At 43.4% G+C, this 25,433-nt stretch overlaps 1 protein-coding gene across 3 annotated transcripts in view; it reads left to right on the forward strand.

Moving 5' to 3' along the window:
- Positions 1-25,433, forward strand: part of Bmper (BMP binding endothelial regulator) — a 251,492-nt gene that overhangs the window by 13,187 nt on the left and 212,872 nt on the right. For all 3 annotated transcript variants that reach the window (XM_040729927.1, XM_040729928.1, XM_040729929.1), the window contains exon 3: positions 16,001-16,100. In XM_040729927.1, coding sequence (XP_040585861.1) covers positions 16,001-16,100 — 100 coding nt within the window. The remainder of the gene's footprint in view (positions 1-16,000; positions 16,101-25,433) is intronic.

The following is a 25,433-nucleotide window of genomic DNA, read 5'->3' on the forward strand; positions in this document are numbered from 1 at the left end:
AGGTGGCTGCCTGCTCTCTTGGGAGACCTCTGGTCCTCAACAAGAGCAATCGCTGTTCCTAACCACTAAGTCATCTTCAGCTCCAACAATGGGAGGTTTAAAATGCAGATATTTATGCTGACAGGTTCTTGCAATGGACTTGAGTTAAGACTAAATTCTGACCCGCTTCATAAACTAAAAACAAATGTGAAGATACAGTAAAATGTGTCTCAGTCTGTGATACAGGAGAGCATGTCTCAATTTCTGAAGTTCCCACTCCAGACCCTTGTGCTCTTTGCACTTGACATCCTCCAGCCCCATTTGAGGGCTGCAGGGCAGTGTGTGTGTGTATAAGCATTCTCAGCTCTGGTACAGCGCATGCTGCAGCCTCTGCAGGGCATATGGGAATTGCATTGCAAGACTGAAGTCGGAGAATGATCGATGGCTCCTCATTAAGCTCACTGCATATTTATTGAGCATTTATGTTAATAGTGCCCCAAGGCTCTGCAAGATTGAAGAAACAGTTTTTACATGAACAAAAAAAGAGGGAGAGAGAGATATTAAGTTATGTTTGAGAAAATTTTGAATTTAGATATCTTTTATTGTTTTTGAGTTCTTTGAAAATTAGTAACATGTACAAGCCAGAGATGCTGTGCGTCTATCATATTTAATTATCTAGAGCAAACTATGCCTCTTTGCCTGATGAGATATTATGCATTTATGAATATGTGTATAGATACAGTTAATGTAATATTTTAGTTTGCAAACTCTTATTTGAGTGACTAGAATGTAAGTGTGAGTGTGTGATTGGACCAGTCAGTGTATATGTATTTTGGGGTCTGGAGAAATGTATTTTCTCCCATCAGGCCCAGGCAGTGGGGCTGCTCTCATTTTATTATGCATAGGTACCACTGAGGAGCTGCTTAAGACCACATTTTCCATCCCTTACTCAAGACACCAGAGAATATGTCACTCTAATAAACACTTCTGGTAATTAAAACAAAATTCTTCCCAATAGAAGCTTAATAGAGAGGAAAAGATGTAAATATAAACATAAGCTTTTATGTTCATATTTAAGTCATTTCAGGTGCAATTCAGACTGCTATTGTTAAATGGTTTCATAATGGATTATCATTTATATCACGTCACTTCTGCAAGGCTTTCCCAACATTTATCTTGTCCATTAATCATTGCTATTGAAGAATTCATTTTCTTTTCCATATTGTCTCTATCCTATCCCTGGTTTTCCACTCAGAATTAATCATTTGATCTTCAAAGCCTGTATGCAGAAAGCTCTTGTCATAACTCTCACTCATGCTTCCTCTGAAGTTTTGAGTTACATAGCTACTTGTCTCCCTCGCTGGATGATATGCTTGTCCAGGACAAGAGCAGTGTCTATTCCACAGGAGCCCCAAACCCTGCAGAAAAATGGCCTTGCAAACTTGAAACTTTGAGAATCAACACAGTGTTTGCAAACAATCTAGGGACAGTCTGAACTGAATTTTCCTCAAAGCCACCTTGTGAGCTAGGACAAGGTTTCTCTAGAAGGTGACATCATAGTTCATGTCACTAAGGCACACAAAAGCAAATCACACTGCAACCACTGAAAATTGGGATTACAGTTCAAGTACTGGAATCCTGCTCCAATCCTGGGCAGACTCCACTGGGAGACTTCCCGAACCACAAGAGCTGAGCAGATGCCCCAGGGCTGAGTGAGAGGGGCCCACCAAACTGATTCATTAGGGAGTATGTGTTTAGCAGTCTTCTGGGTCAGTTAGGTAGAACCCTCCCTGGCGCCTTCGGGTGGGACAGACTGGCCCCCTGGGCTGACGCCAGCCTTTGCATGTGCTCGGTTCCCACGGGGATGCTCTGCTTCCTGTGGTCTTTCTGTGATGGTCAGCAGCTGCATGGTGAAGCTGGTGTGGTGTCTGTTTGTTGCTTCTTCAACATGAGGAAGCTAGATGTAGCAACTTGATCAAACATCCAAGGTTTTATGACCGTCTGCTGGGATCCAGCAACACCTGGAGGACTGAGAGACAAGTTACAAGGAATGGAGGGCCAGGTGAGGCAGGGGTTAGACACCCTCCGCACCCCAATCCCCAACATCCTCAGAGCAGTCACAAGAGGCCACTTCCTTCTGCTGACAATTCTTTCCGGAAGTAACAAAGACCTTCTCCAGAGCAGAGCCACCTGGGAAGTTTTTGCTCTTCTTCTCTCTCCCTTGGCTTCCTTCCTCCTGTCTACACTTTCCTGTGTTTGCTCAGGTTGAGTGTGAAATCAAGCTGACCACTTCTGATTCAAAGTCGCCATCACTTAAAGTTTGCTCACATCGATAGACATTTATTAGTAAACCTCATGATCATCTAAGAAAACTTTAAATTACCTTGATATTCTGTTGCTTCAGAACCTCACCTCCATTATCCCCATCATTATTATTCTTCACTGTGTCATTTTCTTTCTCTGTTATTAGCCCAGCATTTCCATGATGTCACCACTTCCATAATCTTTAGGCATTGTTTTTTCTTTTTTTCAAGTGTCAAATGTTTTTAGTTCTCAGTTGCAGCCAGTGAGCTGAAATGTATGCACAGGCATCAGAGACAGGTTTGTTCCTCCTATTGACAACATGTTGGTAGGACACTGGTGTAGGCAGAGAGTGCTGTGTGGCACTCTCTGACTGTGGCCATGGATGGTCAGGGAAGAGCCAGTGCAGGGGTCACGTGTAATCATCACTGAGGGGTCAAGCACTGAGGGGTCAAGAGGAATGGCTGGGTAGATCTAATGGGCTAGCTCAGAAGAGAGTCAAGTGGCCAGGTGGGGTCTCAGTAAACATTTTTCACTAACGATAGTGTGCTAATAAAAATTTAGCCCAGCAAAAAGAAAGGTCTGGAGAAATTTTAACGGCTCTCCAGTGTGTGGGAGGGGAAGATTATGTTGAAAGGGTAGAGGAGAACTGATCCCAAAGTTGCAACATATCCCTAGTTCGGCTTCTCCTCAGGGTTCTGCCTCTCACTGGCTTCTAGAATGAGTCCCAAGTTGCTTGTGGGGTCTTGGCTCCCCTGCTTCCTGGCTGAGGCTGACTGAGAGCACAGGCCTTTTCTTGGAGTCCTGGCTCTGTTACAGATGAGTATCATGGTCCTAGTTTTGAGTCATATATCTTAGCATCAGAAATTGAAAGCAGGGGTTGACTGTGGTCTCTGAAAGTTGGAGTGTTTTGCCTTGAGGGCTTTGTAAAGCTGAGAAGAGAAATTTACACTGAGAAATGTTCCCTCTCAACACTTTCCATTATGCTTACGTGCCCAGTGCTCTCTTACAACCTGTATTGTTTTTAATACTGACTTGGCCTTCTAGAGAGTCTGAGCTCTCTTGTTTGGAGATATTAATTCTAAACCCTTTCCTTGGTATTCTCAGGGCTTCTGACCAATCAGAATATCCCTAAATTCAAATCTGTTCTCTCCGGACAGAGGCCAGGGTGTGGTGATTACATTAGGGACAGTCTCTCTGATGAATGTTTGACTGCAACTTTGGTATCTAGGTACTTTGGTGGTGATAGGTGCTTGGTAGGTTGGGGGTAGGTGGTAGGTGGTTTGTGGTGGCCACTGAATTAGCACCATACCACCAACCAGTGATCACATATAGTTATAAATGCACACGTGTGTATGTGTCTGTGTGTACATGCCCACAGGCACTGAACTTCTTAGCACCTGGGAGGTTGATTAGTGTTCTGTTTAGTTGGCTTGTCTTTTTTTGATGGATCTTTGTCTTCTTAAACCATCGTGGCATGACTCAGCCAAGATGTTTTCTTCATTCTGTATACTACCTTACCCACGCCTATGATTGAAAATGCTGATAGTTCGCGCATTTATGTTCTCAGTTCCCTCACTCCCCAAATCCTGAATAATCTACCTAAATATTCACTTAGTATCTCCATATGGATGCTAGCAACATCTTCCCCAAGCCTAGGTCACTCAAGCATTAATGTCCAAGCCTGTGCTTGTTTACTCCTACCCATCAGTCACTTGGTCCTCAGTCCTTGATTATGTTCTGTTGCATACCGTGACAAAAGCCAAACCTTAACAGTGTATTTGGGGACTGGCAAGATGACACAGTAAGTAAAGGCACTGTTGTCAAGGTTGACAACCTGAGTTTGATTCCTGGAACCTGCGTAGCAGGAAGAGAGAACTGATTCTCAAAAGTTGTCCTCTGACCTTCCCATGTGTGCAGAACACACTTGTGTACACCTGCATGTGTGTTCTCACACATACACAGATAGATATGTAACTTTAACGAAATAGGGACTGAGAGATGACTGAGCAGTTGCGAGCACTTGCTGCTCTTGCAGAGGACTTGGTTTGGTTCCCAGAACCTACATGAGGGCTCACAACCATCTGTAACTCTAGTCCCAGGGGATCTAACACCCTATTCTAGTATTAACACGTATCGGGCATGCATCGAGTGTGCGTGTGTGTGTGTGTGTGTGTGTGTGTGTCTGTGTGTGTGTGAGTGTGTGTGTGTGTGTCAAAATCCACTGGTGGCATCTCATCTGGATGAGTCAAATTTGAAAAATAATCAGTCTATAGTTTTATGCAATTTTGCTCAGGAGGCCACTTTTTAACTCATGTCCTTTCTTTACTAGCCTAGCTGCTTCCTTGGTCCCTCATTTAGCCTTCATGATACCCTGTCCACAATATTTTTGCACCTATGATGCTCTGTGTCTAGAACAATTATATCCTGTATACTTACTTGGTCCTATTTCCTTGCTAAGGTCTCTGAGGAAATATTCCCATATTAGAGGGTCTTTTTAAAATCACTCATCCACATGGTGACACTTGATGTGATTCTTTTCCTTTGTCCTGTTTTATTTTCTTCAGAGCCCTCCCCACTACCTGCTATATCATGTAAATATTTGTTCCCTTAAGTCTTCCCAGGTAGAACTTCAGCTATATGAAGACATGATGTCTATGTACCCACAGTGTATAGCTCAGTGATGAGCTCAATTAGTCCATATCTATTTGATGAATAAGTTTGTGCCATTTATATTTAATGCTTGTGATTCAGTAATTTGATCTAATTAATCCTCTTCCCCAATAATAGATTCAGATGAGCTTGCCTTTCTACTGTACACTGCTGTTTTTACAGCATTGATTACTAGTTTTCCTCACAGATCACATTACCTTGTGATCATGCTTGATACTGGGAGAGTGGTAGAAACGTACTGAAAGATGGGAAGTTATTCTAACAAACAATCCCGTGGTCATAACAAGCTATGTAATATAAAAAGAAAAAAATTGCAAATGATTCCAGCTTAAGATGGTTCACTTGTATATTTTTTTCATTTATTATTTTCCTACTTTACAAAAGCAGTATATGTTCAGTAGAAGCCATATTTCAAACCTTGAATTTGGATGTTCTCCCAGGCTAGTGATACATGATAGATAATTCTTCGGGGCAGTGATCTTCAACTTCCATTCTGCTTCAAGATAACAAGGGGGAAAGCCAACACTCTACATTGTACTGCATCTCAAAATATCATGATTGTACTAAATGCATTTTCTGTTTGGAGTGTTTACTGAGGCATAATTCCATGGTAAACCAAGGAACATCTTATAAAAATGTACTTCAAAAGTACATGCTACGGTTCATGATTGTTGATTTTTGAAATGTTAATTAAAATCCACTTTGTTTGTATTTCATATTTTACTTCAAACATGTTATAGATGTACATTACAATTATTACAATTTCAACAAGAGGACAATTGCCTAGAATGAGCTCACCCTACTTCTCCATGTATCTGTAAAGCAAATCGTTATACCACAGGTGATTCTGAGCCATGTTGCTGTTCCTTTGTTGGTGCGGGCTGCGGTGCTGGCCTGGGGAAAAGATTCATTTGTGGGTTGTGAGTCCCAAAGGGCTGACATATGTAGGTCACATTCTGTGTCAATGAGACAATTGTATACTAGAGCTGTTTAAAGTCTCATTCAACGGCCCACGGAGTGTCTGAAGAACCAGGGTGCCTGGGGTGATCTCAGAGGTTTTGGCGGTAGAATTTGCTTGTCATGCCTGTCATGATGGGTGAGCAGCGCTGCCGACCACTTCTGTTGCTACACCAGAGATGATTTGACTTCCTTCATTCTCCACCCCATCTTGCTTGGACTGTAAGCTCTTCTAGGGCAGAAGATGTATCTGATTCATATTTTCTGTTCCCAGCAAAACCTGGCAAGGTGCCTGGCTCACAGCAGGGCCTCAAAAATATTTGTTAAATAGACTCATGGTTTTTTTCTTCTTTAGTCAGATAGAGTGAATTATGCAGTGGGAGTGTTTAATCCACAGGAAAATATGCTTATAGCAAAACATCACAGTTGTAAAGGCCGATTGTTTTCTACTGATGGTTTTGTCTGTAGATATGTCAGCGCTGAGAAGGTGCCTCATGAGGAAGGCTTTGTCAAAACCAATGGTTGTGAAGAATTACCAGGTTGATTGTTTTTTTAAAATGAGGTACATGAGAATCCCCTCAGCAGTAAGTTTGCCTTAAGAATGCTTTATAGATATCCAGGCATTTCCATGTCTTCACAACACCTTTAATCTCAGAAATGGATTATGTGCTAATTTAGCTCTTATTGATGGCTTAAAGAGTTTGGAAATGGAAACTAGTGGATGAAAATTACATTCTATGCCTGTGAAATACGCCGGTGGTTTCTCCAGTTCTTCCTGACATCTGCATGTGCCCTTGGGAAAGCTTTAGTGGAGAGAACATGCTGCTAATGGCCCTAGCGGATGAGTCAGAGCAACTCCAGCTCAGAATGGCCTGCATATGGGGATGCTGTCTGAGGCTGGGGTTTTCTGGACTTTGAGCCACCCATGCCTGCTTGTCCTTCTGCCTGCTGCCATCAGACTGACTGCATACCCTCTGGATTAGTGCCAGGGATCTTCCTAACATCTGAGGTAGGACGTTGTCCTTCCAGTGACATAGAGGCAGGACTTGAGAGTCTAGGCCACAACCAAATGGACCGTCTGTCCCACAGGGACCTTTGAAAGGCTCAGCGATTGCTGGTGGTCGGGGTCAATTGTGCAGATGTCTTTAAAAGCGTCTCACTGGTGACCAGAAAGTTACTTTGTCAAAATGACAGATGAGCTGCAGCAGCTCATCTGCCCTGCCATTTCCCGGGGATGTCAGCTCTGTTTACTTGTCAAGATCAGGTACTTTTGTAACTCCCACAGAGCGCAGGCTTTCCCTGGGTAATCCTCAGAAACTCCTCTGTTCCATCTGCTCTGTGCCTGGCTATTGACCCCCAGGGATGGGAACATGTGGGGACTTAGGTTCAGTATGAATTGGTGTGTGTCTGGGAAGGAGATGGGTGCTCACATCAAGGGGTTCGGTCCTCCAGGGGTGGCTTTGGCTTCCCTGTTTTAAACACAGTTTTTTCTTTTTAAATAACAACTTATGTACATAATTGAAAGGTCTGTTGATTTCATAGGCTTTTCATACCAGAGTACCCAGCTTCTGATATTATATAACTGGAGAAAGGGACCTTTAAAGTACTGTGATCACTGTTGTCTTTATTGTCACATTTTCTGCTTTCCTATGGAATTGCTTTGTATTATTATAATTGTTTGAGGTTATAATATAATTAGGTCATTTCCTCCTTTCAAACGCCCTCAAGTGCCCCCACCTCTTTTTTCACTGATTGTTGTAACATACATATATTACATATTCATAAATACACAAAGACCATCTGTTCAGTCTGTATAATATTACTTGTATGTATATTTCCAGGACTGATCATTTGGTGTTGGATAACCATTGGTGAGCTCCTCCCTGGGAAGACTATTTCTCCTGCTCTCAGCATTCCTTAGTTGCCTATAGTACTTCCTGTAGGATTGAGGTTTCATGGGCTTTCCCCTGCCCGTTTTAGCATAGCTACTGTTATTATTCTTGGTGAGGCTTTATGGGTTAAGGTTTCAACATTGCTAGGAGACAGTCTCACAGCAAACTCCTTGAAACTCTGGCTCTTACAATCTTTCTTTCTTTCTTTCTTTCTTTTTGATTATTTTTTCGATACAGTGTTTCTCTGTATTGTTTTGGAGGCTGTCCTGGAACTTGCAACTGGCCTCATCTTTCAATCTTTCTGCACCCCAAGTCCTTACCCTCATTGCCCACTCTCTCCATACTCCTGTTAGCCCTTATGCCCAAGGATTAGGGAGACAGGTTAGCACTCTGAGTCCTAGATCCTGCTGATAACTGGAAGCAAACCCCCCAGTGCAGCCTATCCTTTTCTCTGTGAGAGAAATCCTGAGAAAGGCACAGGCCTGTGCCTGGGATTTCATAGCCCCCTTCTCTCCTGTTTTCTTTCGGGGCAGGGGAAGAAGCCAATTCATTTTCCACCATGTGCTGAAGGGCGCCCAGCAGTGTAAAATAATCAGAGGGTTAGGAGAGGCCCCAGGGCCACTGTGCACGAAGCCACAATTCCTTTGCAGGGCCCACTCCCCTCACCCCTAGTTTGTAAATTCCTCCTACGTAGGGGAGTTTTGGGGAGCTTTCTGTGCATCACCCACTTCCTTCCGTTTCCCAGTTGTTGAAGTCCGTTTGGGATGGGGAGATTTGAACATCTGGCCAAAGTAAATGAAGGATGCCAATGTTTTTCCCCTTTCTTTGCACGCTTGGTTCCTGTTCACTGTGCAAGAGGGCACAACATACCTTTTGGTTTCGCAGTCTGCTTCAAGCACAGTGGCAGAGCAGTGTCCGTGACGGGGCCCATGTTCACTGTCCCTGATGCTTTCCGGCCAGTCTGTTTCAGTTCCCGAGTGTGGGGCTGCCGGGAGACCTTTGCTTATACGATGTACCGTATAATAAAAGACAGGCTGTGTTACTTTCTTTGGGCTACTATTTTTATTTGGTGGTTATTTCTTTTGTGTTCTGCCATCTCTAATGTTTTGGTTCTATTTCAAAATATGATTAAACAGAATGAGGAGCTGTTTGACACTGCCCTGTTTTAAATCACAGCTGTACTTGAACAGCCGGCACATTGTAACAGCCTATGCTCTTTTGTTCTACGAGCTCCTTGAAAAGGAAAACCTGAACGCCAGACCTGAACCCTTAAACCAGACTAGGACCCTGAATAATCCCTCCAACGAACTAGAGCCTATTAAAAAAAAATTGAAATGTTAGGGAACTCAAACGTAAAAAGAGCCTCCTTACTAATCCCCTGTTGCTCCTGCTGGCACGTGTCATATTTTCAAGGTACAGTATTGGGAGAACACTGTCATTCCGTGATGTATGAGGGCCATATATCATCAGCACACCGTCTTTGTAGAGGATGTGGGTACTAAAAGACATGATTCTGGCCAGACGGAACAGCGGGGTCCTCACTCCTTTCTCTCACCCCCCTGCCTTTTTCTTTAATCTCCTTCTGTTTTGTGTTGCAGAGAAGTGAATTTCTTCATGGGATATGACTTGTTGCAAAATAATCGGGGGCCCCAGTGGGCTTCATAAAGTCTTTTAAATGGTCTGGCTTCAAGGGCAGCTTTGTCCTGAGTTTGTACTGTGAGCTGCGCTGGAGGAGGCCTCGTTTGCCAGGGTCCAGGTCTCTGGGGTAAACTCGCTGGGCCTAGACGGGGAAGAAAGAACAACACTCCCAGATGTAGTACAATGGATTGCACGATGTTCTTACAAGACATTTTAACACAAGGGCTCCAGAATTATGGCTCTGGGATGCTGCAAGGCTCCTGGGAAAGTTTGCCTTCAAGTACGAACTGAGGAAGAAATGGACTTGAAAGGGTTGAGCCCAGGTTCCGATTCATCTCGCAAATAATGTTGACCAGGCACTTAGAAGCTGGGGCTTGTTTTTAAGTTGGAGATTTAATCTGTCTTTCCTAAAATTCATATTTTTTTTAACTTGTGTGTTCAAAATGAAGCCATAAAACACCCAGGTTTATAACGGTCTGGAAGTAGGGAATGCTTGATGAAGGCAAATATTTAAATTCTTAGCTGCTAGGAAAGATGGCTAAGCCTCTGGACCAAGCTGTGAATTTTAGTGATGAAGTCATGCTTTGCTATTCATGCTCTAGCAGAGAATCCTAGGTGTGAGCCTCTGCCCCGGCTCACTGTGCAAGCGTGGTGGATTATTTTACTTCTCTGTGCTTGAGATTTCTTCCTCGCAAAACTGAAGGAGCACCAATGCCTTCTGAAGACTTATTGCAGGGGAGAAGGGGCCAAACACACTATGGGTGTTCAGTCCAGTCCAGATTCTAGATTCTCTAGAAATGTAGGGTCCTGAGGTAAGTCACAGGTCAGCCTCTTGCCTGGAAACTTACTATTTGACTAGAGATAGGTGGGGACAGTTTGTGACCTTGACTACTGAAGGAATTTGCAAATGAAATGCAGGTTAGGGGTGGAGAAAAACCTGGAAACGCTATCTCCTGATATAAGCCTGAGGTCTAAAGTGTGAGGGCCGCAGTCACCCTCCCCTCCATTTCCTGACTGAATTCGAGCTGGGAAACCCTGGGGAACCATAGGGCTCTTGGAGGCCTTTCAGACCCACTCTCTTCACATTAGGAATGGCCTTGCTAGTGTTTTCCTTCTCACCCAAATTCCAATGGATCAGAATGTGACCCTAAGTTTTACATTTGTGTGGCCTTGGGGTTTGTGGCAGGCAATCTACTTTTTACATTTTTCTTCCAGTTCTTTCTGTATAGGAGTTATGGCAAAGTCAATTTTACTATCAATAGTGAAGAACAAGCAAGTGAAAATGTAATTAAAATAGTAAATCACAATTGAAATTTAGTATTGCCATTGGCAACCAGTGGGCTGTTTCAGCACAGCACACTATCCTTGGAAATCATTATGATCTCCAAGATGCTGAGAGCAGTTTTTGTCTAGAGGAGATAGTCTGAAGTGGGTATAAGCTAGCACCAGCTCATGCTCCACAGAGGGAGCCATTATTTCCTATCACTCAAACAGCCTACTTCCTTTGGGTCTTTGGGTACCACTCAAACCCTTCTTTCTTCATTTTTTATCTATATCTCCGATTTTTCCATGTCCTGGTCAAATCCTGCCTTACACCAGCGCAGGCTTAGGACTTTACCTCTCTGACCTGGGTGCCTGGTCTTACTGGAAAATTCCCCAAGTAGCTGGACTACATGTTAATCTACTTCTAAAACCTCAAGGTTGTGTTGCAGTTAACCTAATTCTAATACGACATACCTATAAATTTTAATGCTGTGTCTTAGCAACTAACCTTCCTGCCTGGACTCTTAATCCAGGCCTGCGAATCATACTGAATTCTCAGCTAAACTGCCTGCCAGTTCTTTGAGGGGCCCGAGACACTTGAGTTCACTGTGGACCATTCCTCCCCCTGAAAAATTTAAGAAACCTGTGAGGATTAATGAACTAATGTCTGCAGAGGTCTTCAAAGAAAGGTGCTATGTAAACACCAAGTATTATTCTTCTGTTTATGAGAAGTAGTATAATATTGCCGCTGAGAAACTGGGCCTTATGTTTAAAAGCACCGTAACATCCCCCTTGGCTCTTTTGGGGCTTGGATTGGGTTAGAATGGGGTACTTCAAGGAAAAGCTGAGCCACTTAGCTTCATGCATGGGGAGACTAGAAATTCTGATGAGAATATGCTCATTGATGTTGGATCAGTTTCTCCTGGTCTCCCTTCCTTGGAAAACTCCACATTAAACATTCATACTCCCTAAGAACAAATTCCTGTCTGAGCAGTTTTGAGACTGTCTATATGAAACACCACACTCCATGTGGAATTCTTCCCAGCATCCTGTTTCTGGAGATAGGAAGCTTGTGGCCTGCATTTATCCCTGTGGCGTGGGACGGAGTGGAGTGAGCCATGGCTGAACCTGTTTGTCTCTCAACATTGTTAGGATGGTGATGGGCAAGGGCTTCACTCCAACCCTGATGATAAAGGAACAGCCATTGGGGATGGATATGCTTCTACTGCAGTGGGTGTTTGTATTTGGATGGGGGATTTTTGAAAGCCTTTCTTTAGAGCCCTTCCCCAAGGTAGGTTACCACCATGAAATGGCAGAAGTGTGACCATATGTAGGAGGGAGGGGTGGGTGGGAGGAAGGAAGGATTCCTAATTTAGGAGGGAGCCCCCCTCTGCCTGTTTACCTCTGTCACATTACTCCTTGGCCCATGTGCCCTGTTGACATATTGAGCAGTCTTCTTTTGGACATTAAAAAAAAAAGAAGAAGAAAAAAAAAAGAGAATCATAACTCCGCAGCCTTCCTGGTCTTTTGCTAAACGATCTGGCAGTTTGAATTTGCATATTTGCCAAGGGCCAGCTGTTTGCCTTTGGGGCAGACCTTGTTTTCACAGGGACCTGAACAGAAGGGAACTGTCACCAGGAGAAGAGACTCGTGCAGCCTGCCATTTCTCTAGTATAGCTGACCCCGTGGCACGTCAGCCACGTTGCAGGACGATTGGGATGCTGTTTCGTGGTTTTGCAATAGTCTGTCCGTAGATGGTCTTGCCGTCAGCACTGTCACTGAACTGACTGCTGAGCTCTTGTCTCCAAAATTATTGTTATTATTATTTTTAACATAGATTTAAAAACGAGGTTATAGTTTCTGCATCCTATAATGGGATTGGTTCTGGAAAAAGTTTCGGATAAAAGTATCTTCAAAGACATTTGTGGAATATTCAAGAGCAGCTCCACGATGTTTCTCTTTTGCAGTGTGTAGAGGCGACTGGAAATATTTCCTGTTGGTGTTTTGTTGCCTTCTGTACACATTATCCCACTCTGAGAACGGGAGAGAGTTCTGCAAGCCGTGGTCAACCTCACTGCTGCAGCACCTAAGGCCAGGGAGCTTTGTGCTGCCATCTGGCGGCAAGCATCAGGCTCAGCAAGTGAGCCGCTGTCATCCTGTCTGAACTTGGCTGTGGCTGGAGCTGTGGTTTGGCTGGTGTCCTTATGGAGTTTTCCTGCCAGACATGTAAACTTTTTCTTCTTTTTTTTATTCTCTGTACCCGCCCCCCTTTGCTTTTTGCATGTTGACAACATGTTAAGGGTGCATCCCAAGGTTATGATTTTTTTTGATGCATTTGTGGATATTAAGGTGTCTGTCATCCCTTCTTTCTCAACGGAGACAGGAACACTGCAGGCCTACCTCCCTAGCTGACTGACCCTAGCTATGGTAAACACGGAGACATGAAGAGAAAGCAAAGGGCTGTCAGTTTATGCTCTTACACGTTGGTTACGTTATTACCTCCTGACCTTTTTCTTGTGTGAATGTGGCCTTTTGACCATTGTTTCTGTTTGCTTAGAATAGGTTATTTTCCGATCCCACCTGGAATTTGTAGAAAACAGACGCTGTCAGTCTTTCTTTCAGAAGTGTGGAGGCCTGGCCCTGTTGATACCTGATTGTTACCTCTGAGAAGCTGCTCTCTGTAGATGTCCTGACTCTGAGGCAGGTCCTTGGAGTGAGTCTGCTGGACATTGAGGCTCATTTCTCACATGGAAAGCTGAGAGGAGACCCAGGCCGGGAGCCTGTTTTCTTCCACTCGGTTTCCTGAACACCCAGGAGGCCCCCAAGTGTCTATAATTACATAGTGGGCTGCACTTACAAGCTATTTACATGACAGAGACGTCTTAGTCTAGCTGTCTCACTTGTGTTTGTTGACCTGCAAATGTGGCCCACCCTTGCTTTTTCATCTGGAAAGACTGGCTGAGGTGAAGTTTTGTAGAAGAATGCACTTATGGCTCAGAGGCCCGGCACATGGGAATCAATAACACAAAGTATTTGCTTATTAAAACTTGAACTGAACAAGTTGCAACCTCTAGCTTCCGCTCTGATTTGCAGGACTGTGGGGATGAGAGCCCCTGAAAGGGGGGCCTTGTGCATGCCACTCCTCGCCAGAGCCACTGGCTCCAGGATACAGGTTTTTGTGTCTTGTCCAAATCCAGGAAGCCAGGCAAACGGTGTTAATTACCTGTGTCTGAATTTCCCATGGAGCTCTTAGAGTCAATTAAGGTGATGGGGAAGCAGCTTCTCAACGGTGACCTCACAGCCTTCTTATTTCTTTCCTTGCTGTTCTAAGTATATCATCACATCCACACCAACCAGACTACGATCAGACTTCAGGGAAATGATATGATCTGGCAGCTCCAACACGACTCCTGTTAGGACATAGAAAATTCTAAGGGTAAACGGGAAGAAAATTTTATCTCTCAAAATATACACCTAAAGTTTAGGTGTGTGTATGTGTGTGTCTGTCTGTCCATACACTTTAAAAAATCCATATGTGACTATACAAATATTTGCCTAGGATATCTTGTATGGGGGACTATAATTATAAACCATTTAATCTGAATCTTCTTATGGGCTTATCTGTCTCCCAGGTTTCTAATTTTGCTTGAAGTTCTCAAGAGTGTACGACTTCTTGCTTACCAGATCTCAGATGGCTTCTCATCATCTCTCTGACTGTCCTGTGAGATTGAGCTCTGTCTGAGACTCCTCCTTTCAGAGAGGACAGGTTTTTAGGGGGCCCATCCCTAGGCTGTGGCCAGGTCTACTGCACTGACACGTATGTGTGAGACAGAAACCCTGCTTGTTGTCAGTCATAGTCTTCCTATGTTAAAATATGATCCATGCTTTGCACGGGAAGCCAGAACAGGAAGCAGTGTATACATGCATACATGCAGACAGTGCATACATACATACATGTCTGATAGTTACTCTCATTGCATTCAGTGGGAATTACCTAAAATTAAAAAAATATATGTATCTCTCTAATTTTCATTGTGATTAGCTATGTTATGTTTGGAATATAAGAAAAGTTATAAAAACAAAAATGTGGGCTGTTGAGATAAGGGCTCCCTGTCACCCATGTTCCTCACACACTCACAGGTACATTTCTCCAAGGTCCTAGACCAGAGCTTGGGTACCCTTCCTTCCTCTCTTGAAGTACACTGAGCACAGGTGGCTCTTCTTAAGGTCACCAGAGCGCATTCTGAAGAGAGCTGTAGGCATGCCCCAAGCTGAGCGAGCTGGGATTGTGGTTCCCCAACTTGTCACACATCGGGAAATAAGGGTTCTAAGGAGCCACAGCCTCACCTCAGGCTGGGGCATGGGTGGTGCACATCTGTGACTTCAAAGGGAATCTTCTCCCTGGGGTCACTGAAGCTGCTTCAGACCTGGAAGCCAACTACCTTCACAGAGTGGCGCTTTGGTTTTCTTAACTGTAGAATGTATCTCATAGGATTTAGATCACAATAGCAGCCACAGCACATAGCCTATCATAAGCCTTTGTTAGAACCCGACTCTTCTTTGGTTGGTCATGTTTTGGGATCAGGAGAACACCTCTCTGCTCTCGGTGTAGGCAAAGCCAGCAGTCCTGTTCGGATCTCCTTTAAGGCATTTTAACAGCTAACCTTTCGGGATACAACCAAAGATGCAAATGCTCAGCACACTTTCATTAGCATAAGTGCTAATGTAATACAGCTGTCCCACAGCTATAAAACACTGAGGACTGTGTCTGTGCTTGGCATGTGGGATATTATTTTTTCTTTTACTGAACCGATTCAATGCTCAACTTTGTCGTTATTTGAGTTGGAACTTTAGATTGGTGCATTTTAATGCACTCTACTATTAAGGCTTGTTGGATGGCTGTGAGAAAATATTTTTGTTCTCACGATGCAATCTTGGCCTAGGTAGCCAATGGGCAAAATATGATTTACACAAATATTATCATTTCTGGAGAGTGTACTAAAGAGAAACCTTAGGATGGAGCCGGAGAAAGCTTCTTCCTCAGCACGGGTTTATCTGGGCAAGGCTGGCATTTCAAGTCGACTTTTCAACTCCCCCCCCATCTCTGAAAACATGTTACTTTCCTAAAGTCCGGTATTCCTGGGGGACGGTTCTGTTCCAGGGAAAGAAAAAATTCCATCAGCTATCTCGGAGTTTTCTTGCCAAGTTGAAGACAGGATAGGAAGAGTGAACCGCAGCTGTGGGTTTGGATTCCGAGTGAAGTTGATCCCGAGTGTCCCTTGTCTCTTTTTGCCTAGAACAAAGAGGTGACTTGCAAGAGAGAGAAGTGCCCTGTGCTGTCACGGGACTGTGCGCTGGCCGTCAAGCAGAGGGGCGCCTGCTGCGAGAGATGCAAAGGTGAGTTGACCCTGGCCGCAGCCCTGGTGGCTATTGCTTCAGGCACCTTGTTCCTCTCTTTCATCTTTGTTTCCTTCTAGCACTCGGCTGGGACACAGGTGGGTGTCGGAGGGAAACCGACGTGTGCGTGTACACAGGGCTGGCGCGGGAGACGCCAGGAAGAGGGTGAGAGGGGCCGAAGATGCAAGCCAATCTGCACATTTGGTACATTTTCCGAGGCAAGCTGTTAAGACGCCGTGGCACAGAAGATGCAAACATGACGCCTGTGCACATCTGTACACATGCACATGGGCGTATTTTGTCAGGAAGTTTCAACACTTGGTTTTTCCAGGCTCCACACTCGTCTAGCCCTCCTCTGCCAGAGGAGTCTTTAAACCCAAATTTTATCATTTTGGTTCCTATTAAAATTTTTTTTCTTCCCAAATTAAATCTCTGTTCTCCCACTCGTCTTTGAGGCAGCCCCGAAGTCTCCTGCCCCAGCCCTGGTGCCCTCACGCTGGTCTGGAATGCCGTCTGGTGGCGCCTGCTGCTGGCTCTAGCCCAGGTCTTTCCTACCACTCTGGCCAGGGGCTGCAGCACCCCGGGGCCACTGGCTCTCACTTGACACTTGCCCCAGGAACTCTCTGTTGTGTATAGTTCACACGGATCATGCGGTGTTGTGTGTCCCATTTTTGTCATTTCGTTTTAGTGAAGGAACCTGCCCATAGGAGGCAGAAGTGAGGCTTGACATGGTGTGGTATGGAAATACACAGGGCAGCATGGGGTAGCCACACTTGAAACTCAGAGCAGGGGTTTAGGATGTGTGCTCCAGAAATTGTGTTAAGTCAGAACAGTACACGGGGAGTGGGGGTGGAGGTTCCCCCAGAGTTCATATGCACTCAGAACCTCAGAAAGTGTTGTCTTGTTTAGAAATAGTCTTTGCAGATATTGTCCAATCAAAGAGGGGTGATATTGGAGTAGGGCGGTCCCACATCAAATGTGACCGCTGAGTATCTTTACATGAAGAAGATTAGGCAAACACAGAAAATAGGGTCATGGCCCCAAAATGCAAAGGCTGTAGTAATGAATGCTGCTTGAGGAAACATCTGGGACAGCTGGAGGTGGGAGAGGCAAGGGGTTCTTCTCAGGTGGGAGCTTCTCATGTGGAGCTGAGGGCCAGCACCTTAGTTTTTCATTCCTGGTCCTTCAACTGTGAGAGACCATGTTTCTGTTACTGTTTTTAAACTATTAATTTTAATTGATAAATAATATCTTTGTATAGTTTAAGATACAATGTGATGTGTGTAGGGTGTGTAATGAGCAGATTAGGGCATCAGCATGGCCGGCACCTCAAACATTTAATTACATGTAATATTACTGATTTTTTTCCTCATAAAAACTGTAGTTTTGGGGACTTCCATACACATCGTGTACTTTGGTCAAAACTGGCCCCCAATTCCTTTCTCTCCAACTTCTCCCTTATCTCCTGCCCCACAAATTTCCCCTTCCAACTTGATGTATTTAAAAACAATAATACAAAACAACAACAACAAACCTCTCAGAGTTTACCTAGTGTGTGTGTGTGTGTGTGTGTGTGTGTGTGTGTGTGTGTGTGTGTAGGGCGGGCCTAGGATAACTGGCAGGTTACCAGGGACTGTGAGCACCCCTCCCCTGCAGTATCCACCAATAGATGCCTAGCCAGTAGTGGAACTTTGTAGGCCCCTTCCTATCCATGACGGCGTTTGTGTAGTCTTAGCTACTGTGCGTTCCCAGGTGCAACAGCACCCGCTATCATGTCCAGAAGAGCCCATTGCAGCTGCTCTCCACAGCCTTTGGCTGGTAAAATCCTTCTGTTCCCTCTTCCATGGTGATCCTTGAGCCTTGGCAGGACGTGGGATGATACAGAAGTCCCATCATTTAGGGCTGAACACTCCACAGTCTCTTGTTCTCTGCACTTGGATCAGTGGTGAACCTTTGTGTTACTCACGATGACAGCAGAGAGCTCTACTACAATTTGGGTATAAAGATGAGAATTTATTGATCAATGACATATTTACTTTGAAGAACAATAGTAGTAGTTTCTGCCCCAGGGCCTATAACTTAGTCAGAAAGATGAGCCCTTGGCTCCATTAATGTTACCATTTATGAGTTCAGTCTTGTGGAGCAGATCGTGAATCTTCTCAGAAAGTGGTCGATTTCTCCCATAACATTTGTGTCACTACCACATTAGAGGGCATATCTTGCCAGGCTGATCATTATTGTAGCTTTTGGGGTTTATAGTTGAGTGAGGCCATTGATTACTTTTCTTCTTTTCCTCAATACTGTGCATAGCACTTTCTAACACATTGTGAAAGCTAGCCAGTGGGGTGATGTTTCCAGATCAGTGTCAGCATGATTCTTCCATGTCCTAAGACTTATGTATGTGGTGTCTTCAGCAAGAACGTCTTAGTGTCAAGTTGTGGGGAGTAACAAGGAACGATGTTAATAGGCTGTATTGTTTTGGGGGTCTCTTGCCTGCAGTTTCAAAGGAAGTATCCCATACCAAACATTTTATTTGATAGTCTCTTGTGTCTTGGAGAGGCATATTGGGCAGCTCCATTTAAACTCTCTTGTCTGTCTGTCTATCTATCTATCTCTTAATATATATTATTATATGGTATCTATTATGTTATATATCTTGTATCTATCTGCCTATCTATCTGCAGAGTCCTTTGGGTAGATACACAGGAGTTGTATATACTCCTGTTGGATCATATAAGAGTTATATTTCTAGCTTTTTGAGGAATTTCCACACTGATTTTCATAATGTTTGAACTAGTATGCATCCCACTAAGAGTGCCAAATGAATATAATATTAAATTGCTCTTTAAATATATATAGTTGTGAGCCCAGCCTTTAATGGCTGAGCCATCTGTCCACCCCCTCTAATATATGTAAAGAAGCTTCTAAAACAGGTTTCCATATGACTTTTTAAGATGCTGTGTCTTTGAAATAAGTGTCAGTTATCCTCTCCTACACTCTGCCCTCCCATCCCCCACTCCACTTATCCCTTCTTGCCCTATTATTTCTCTTTCCCCCTGTTTTATATCATCTCCCTTGCCTTAAAATCTCTTGCCTTCCATGCCCCTTTCTGGTTTCCTGACTTGTACAGGCTCTCCAATTTGAACACACATATTTAAAGATCTACATATGAGAGCTAAGTAGGTGGTGTTTGCCATTATGGGTCTGAGTTACCTCACTCACAATGATTATTCCAAGCTCTGTCCATTGCCCTGTAAATTCTATTTCTCTTCACAGTTGAATAACATTCTATTGTGTGCATGCATTTTCATTGTCCATTCTTCAGCTGGTAGAGTCCTAAGCTGTCTCATTTACTGGTTGTAGTGGACAGAGCAGCAGTGAACATTGACAAGCAAGTATCTCTAGAACAGAATATAGAATTCCTTGAGAATATCCCTGAGAGCAGTATTGCTGGATGCTATGGCGGATCTCTTTGCAGCCTTTTGAGGACCTTCCCGTCGTAGCTGAGCCAGTTTGTGTTGCCACCAGCAGTGAATAAACGTTTCTCTTTCATTGCATCGTTAGTCCAACATTTGTCTCCTTTTTTTTTTTTTTAACATGTAGCCATTCTCACTGGGTTAGGGTGAAATCTCAAAGTAGTTTAAATTTGAATTTCTCTGGCTGTTAAGGGTGTTGAATATTTAAAAAGATATTTCTTAGCCATTTGCGTGTCTTCTTTTGAGTTCTCCCTGTTCAGTTTCACAGGCCATTTTAAAATTAGGTTGTTTTCCTGATGTTGAGTGTTTTGACTGTTTTTGTGCATCAGGCAGTAATTCTCTGTCAGATACATAGCTCTGTGGGCTCTGCGCCACTCTGGCGATGGCCCCCTGTGGTGTAGAGAAGCCCTTTAGTTTTATACAGTCCTGTGCTCAGCTATTGCTTTAATTCGTGTGCTAGTGCAGCCCTACTCAGAAAGCCCGTACGTTTGCCCGTGCTCTACGCTTTCCCCTAGCAGACTTAGAATATTGGCTTGTCACTGAACTTCTCCATCTGTTTGGGGTGAATTTTGTGCAGGGTGAGAATAAGTATCTGGACTTATCCTTCTCCGTGTAGCTATCCAGTTTGCCCAGCACTGTTTGTTGAAAAGGCTGTCCTTTCTTCTGGAGTTCTTTTGACAACTTTTCCAGAAACTAGACGTCTATAGGTTCATGATCTTGTGTCTGGCTCCTCAGTTCTATTCAGTTCAGAAGTGAACCTGTTTTCATGCCTGTTCCATTCTGTTTTTACTGCTATAGCTCTTCAGTGAAAATTAAAATCGGCTATAGTTATATCTCCGGGAGTTCTTTTATTGGTCAGGATGATTTTCGACTATAATCATTTTGAGTGTGTGTTTGTGCGCTTGCGCGCGCACATGTTTGTGCATTTCTATATGACATTTAAGATTTCTTCAATTTCTATAAAGAATTGCATTCAAATTTTATGGGTATTACATTGAATCAGTAGATTATTTTTTGCACGTTAGCCACTTTCATAATGTTAATCTTATCAGTCCATAAGATTCTGGGTTATTTCCATATTTTGGTATCTTCTTCAGTTCCCTTCTAATGCTTTTAATGTTTTCCTTATGAGAGTCTCTCACTTCCTTTGTTAGCTTTATTACAAGATTTTTTTGAGGCTATTGTGAGAATAATTGTTTTCATGATTTCTTTCTCAGTGTCTCTATCATACAGGAGCAGTAGTGACTTTTGTGTGTTAATTTTATATCCTGCCATCTTGCTGGAAGTATTTATTAGCTGCAGGAGTTTTCTGGTGGAGGGGTTAGAGTCTTTTATGTATACAATCATATGTTAGTAAGTATACTCTAATGTATTCCTTTTCTATTTGTATGCCTTTTGTCTCCGTCTCTTGTTTTATTTTTGTAGTTGAGGTTTCACTCTATATATTGAACATGGGAAGATGGATGTTGTTTCATGTTCTTGGTTTTAGTAGAAGCGATATATTGTGTTTTCATTTTCATACAGTTCTAGGACTTTTTAAATTTCCTTTTTTTATTTCTTTAGTGGTCCATGGTCCATTACTTCATCATTTAATAGGGTTTTGTTCATTCTTCATGCCTTGTCAGATACTTGCTCTGTGTTTGAGGTTCAGTCTCGGGCTACTCACTGCTGTTGTTCAGTTGAAATATCAGATGTGGTCCTACCTCAGCTGTAGTAAGATGGCTTCTAATGGCACAGATAAATCACCCACAGAAAGTTCTTGATGTAGTTCCTCAGAAGTTGAAGTTGGAGTACAAGCAAGAACCAGAGAGTGATTGGTGGGATTCACAGACTTCCAGAAAAGGTATTTAATTGACAGTATTAGTGTCCTAGCAGGTAGGGGATGCCTTCCCTGAGACAGCACTAGGGGCACAGGTACAGGCATCCTCAGATGTCTGTGGTTTGAGGATATGAGAGGTGGGAGTGGACACATTTGCTATTTTTTGGTGTTGGAAATGTTAAAAATCCTTTACTTATTTTGAAATAGACAATCAATTATTGCTAGTTGCAGTCACTCGATCATGCTGTTGTTGAATACTAGAACATACTCTTTCCATCTAACATTATCAGTACACTCAATAACTGATCTATTTGTATTGTCTTTCTGTCTCCAGCCTCTGGGAGTCTACTTTCTACTTCTGTTTCCATTGTCTTGGCTCCCAGGTTTTCAGGGATGGTCTTGTAGACAAGGGAGTGGTGCTGTTTACATATACAACATCCCGTGTACTCAAAGGAATTCCTGGCTTTTGTAATCTCAGAAGTGTGTAACCTTCACTCCTTGTCCATCTGCTTCATTTGTCTTCACTCTATCTTCCAATTATCCTAATCTTTCAAGGGAAAAGATACCCAAGGTACCACAATTCCAGGACATTCTATTGGAATTGAGCAGACTACAGTACACTCAAGAAGAGACCAGAGAGTTCAGCACCTAGAGTTCCGAGAGTGGCCTCTGGGTACTTGGGGGGAAGTCAGGATTTCCACAGGTCCTGATGAGGACTCTCCTGAGTGATTCTGCATGATCCTCTCTTTCCAGAGTTCTAGGAGATAGAAGTTAAAGAGGCATGCGCAATATAGTTCCTCTATGCTAGAATAAGGTTCTATGGGCTTTCAGGAACATAGTTATCTTTGTTCCCAAGTACTAGAGACTGTGAGTGTTTTACCTCATTGTGTTTTTCTGGTTAGAATCATAACTTCTGGTTGCAGGAGAAACTTTAAACTGTGGAAAGAAAGAACTTACTCATCATTTCCCTTTGCAAAAGTGAGCAGTTGTACTGTGTTTATTATGGAATCTGTTACTGTTTGGCTCACTTCTCTCTGTCCAAGTGTTTACATGATTGATATGGATATTTTTATAAGCTTGCAAAGTAGCAAGTTCCCTTATATTTTCATACCTACTTGGTTTTGGTTACTGCCCCTTCCTCTGCCTCTCTTTTTTCTCCCAGTTCTCCATCTTAGCCTTTGTATTGCAGTATTTTTACTTTTTCCAGCTTGACATTAAGGTATAATTTATTATACCTATTTATTCAACTATATTATCCTTAGTAGGTCCATGAAATTCTTTTGTGGGAGAGTATGAACATTTTTGGTCATTTTGGACATTGTTATTATATACCAGGTATTAAACTTTGGGGCAGGGTAAAGACAGGAGCTGAAGCAAAGAACATTGCAGAGTGGAGAAATGATGGTTCCAAAGACAGTGTAAGAGAAGCCCTGAGCATAGCACACAACTCAGTATTAGCCTTGAGGCATCAGGCTTTGGCCTCCCGAGGAACCTGGTAAACTCCAGTAGCCTTCTGGTACCATGTGTTAACTTTGGGAAAAACAATAATGGGTCATTAACGTGTAGTCTAAGTCCCAAACCAGATGTGGTAGCTGTGCTCCTGCTAAGGCCTCCAAAGGATGTCCCCAAGCTAACACTGAGGTCCCAGCCCTTTTCTACTCAGTTGGAATGACAGTGGTGATGGTTAATGCAGAACTTTGATGCCTTAGTTTAGAACCAAGCGACATTTAGACAAAAAACGGGATCAGAGTCGAAACATTCAGTCTGACTGGGAACACTACAAATGTGGCTGAAATTCACACGCAGATCCTGTATATAATGCATGAAACATGCAAAGTGCAGTGAGCTTTCTCATCACAGACTGAGACATCTCACCTCACTTTTCGTGTGAATTAGCACACGGATGGCGACGCGGTGATGCAGCAATGACTGTGCTGTGCCTCGAAGGCCCTGCATCCTGAGAGATGGGTGCAGGGCGTGAATCTCAGTCTTCCTAGAGGAGCAGGCTCTCCGCCCTCCTGGACGGAACCTCTCGACCACACACGGAAAGCTGAAATCAGGCGTTGCTAACTGGATGAAACAGTCGTAAAAGCTGCCTGGTGGTTTGAGTGGCCCTTGAGTAAATCACTTGTTGACATTCTTTGTCTTTAGAGGATCATGAGCATTATGTGTGTCCCTCAGGAGCCAGGGGAGCAGACAAAGACTGGTTAAGATGCAGATTATGGGGCCTTACCTGGTAGTGATGATGAGTTACAAAGACTGCCCTCCTTATCAAAACAGGAAGCACAAAGTACCCAGGAAGCATTTGCTTGCAGCGAGGTACTGACTTCTCACTCTGCGATGTCAGAGCCACATCTTGTGTCGTGAAAAATGGTGACGCTGAGGGTTTTTCTTGATGTGCTTGGCATCCCAGAACTGGTAAATGGCAGAGATGGGGACAGAACTATGTATTCCAACCTCCTAGCCCAGAGATGCTATAGCTTTAACTGTGGGTCTAAATTCCTGTCTATGTTTTCAAGCTTCCACTGAGATCCCCCTGCCCCACCCAATACAGGCTGAGGTTGGACAACCCCTGGCCCCAGAAGAAGGACATGAATAGAGGAAGTGAGAGCCTCACCTTTCAGAGCTGAGGGTGAACATCTGTCCCTATCAACCACTTCTGGTGTGGGGAATGTGTGGCGAAGCTGGGAGGCCATAGTTTTTCTCTGACCCTTTGCTCCCTTCCCACTTTGAAACTTTTAGAATGATGACATAAGAACCAAAGCCAAACAGCCCATAATGACCAAGAAAATCTAACTCAGATGTTGGCATGCTGGTGAATGCATGTCAAAGGTCTTTCTTAGTTACTCAATTGTGTGAATAAGTGGATGTGGGGGGACTTGAATCTCAAAACCAACTAGCCACCTCCCATCACTTTTTGGGACATTTTTATTTTTCATTTTCTTTCCTGGCTGTCTTCACTTGTTTCCTTAGCATCGTTATATTGAATTTTTAACTTCAGTTGGATAACCGGCACATTAATTCATTAGCATACTAAGCATTTAAACAGGAAAGGGAAAGCAAGTGTTTCTGATCGGATCCCACCCAGTTCCGAAACAACTGTTACCAATTTCTTCTGATCATCCCCAAATGAATGTTTGCAGGTTTTCATGATGTAATTCTGCCTGTGTGTTTTCCTTGTACAGAAATGGAATAAAGGAGTACATATGCCATTGCAGTTTGCATTCAAAACCTCAATAATATGGTGAGTTAGGAATTTTCCCAGGCCAATCCATGCTTTTTCAGTTGTATGGATTCTGCAGAATTGATGTGCAATAATTCATTGGACATCTCTCTTCTGATAAATGTTTAGAATTTTAGCTTTTTCAGACAGCCAAGGTGCATTATTGTGTGCATGTGTTATAGTTCTTTGAGGACAGTGATCTGGGGATCCAGGCCTAGGGAGGAGTATATAGGTTCTACTATAATGGATGATACTAAATGGTCTAGGAAAAGGCCAGGCATTCCCTTAAGAATTTTTAAGTCATTTGTCTGTAAGTGAGGAGGAAGGGGAGTTGTGATATGCTATTTCATGCATGCAGAAGTGTAGTTCTAGAATTAGCTAAAATTAGAATACAGGCTATGGAAGGAAAGAGGGGTTATCCGGCCTGCTGATATTCCTGTGACTGACCACACCTCCTAATCCTTCTCAAACAGTTCCACCAACCAGGGCTGAAACATTCAAACATATGAATCTATGGGGCCATTTTCATTTAAACCATTACAAAACTCCATGTATTGTTCTATTTTTATGCTTCTATGAGTTCTTCATGTGTTTGGGCCACTTAGATGTGTAATTCACTTGAAATTAAGCAAAGCTTGGTCCATTTATAACTAACTAGAGACTCTGATACTCGTGTGTGGGTCCCAATGGTCATGCCCATTCTCTATGGGTCTTCAGGAGTGATTGCTAACCTTTGCTACAGGCTAGGGGCTCATCTGGTACTCAGCTCTCCAGTGAGGACATTGTTCCATGAGAAAACATCATTTTGGAAATGT

This window comes from Mesocricetus auratus, unplaced genomic scaffold (assembly GCF_017639785.1).
Source record: "Mesocricetus auratus isolate SY011 unplaced genomic scaffold, BCM_Maur_2.0 Super-Scaffold_100022, whole genome shotgun sequence".
In the NCBI taxonomy this organism is placed as follows: Eukaryota; Metazoa; Chordata; class Mammalia; order Rodentia; family Cricetidae; genus Mesocricetus; species Mesocricetus auratus.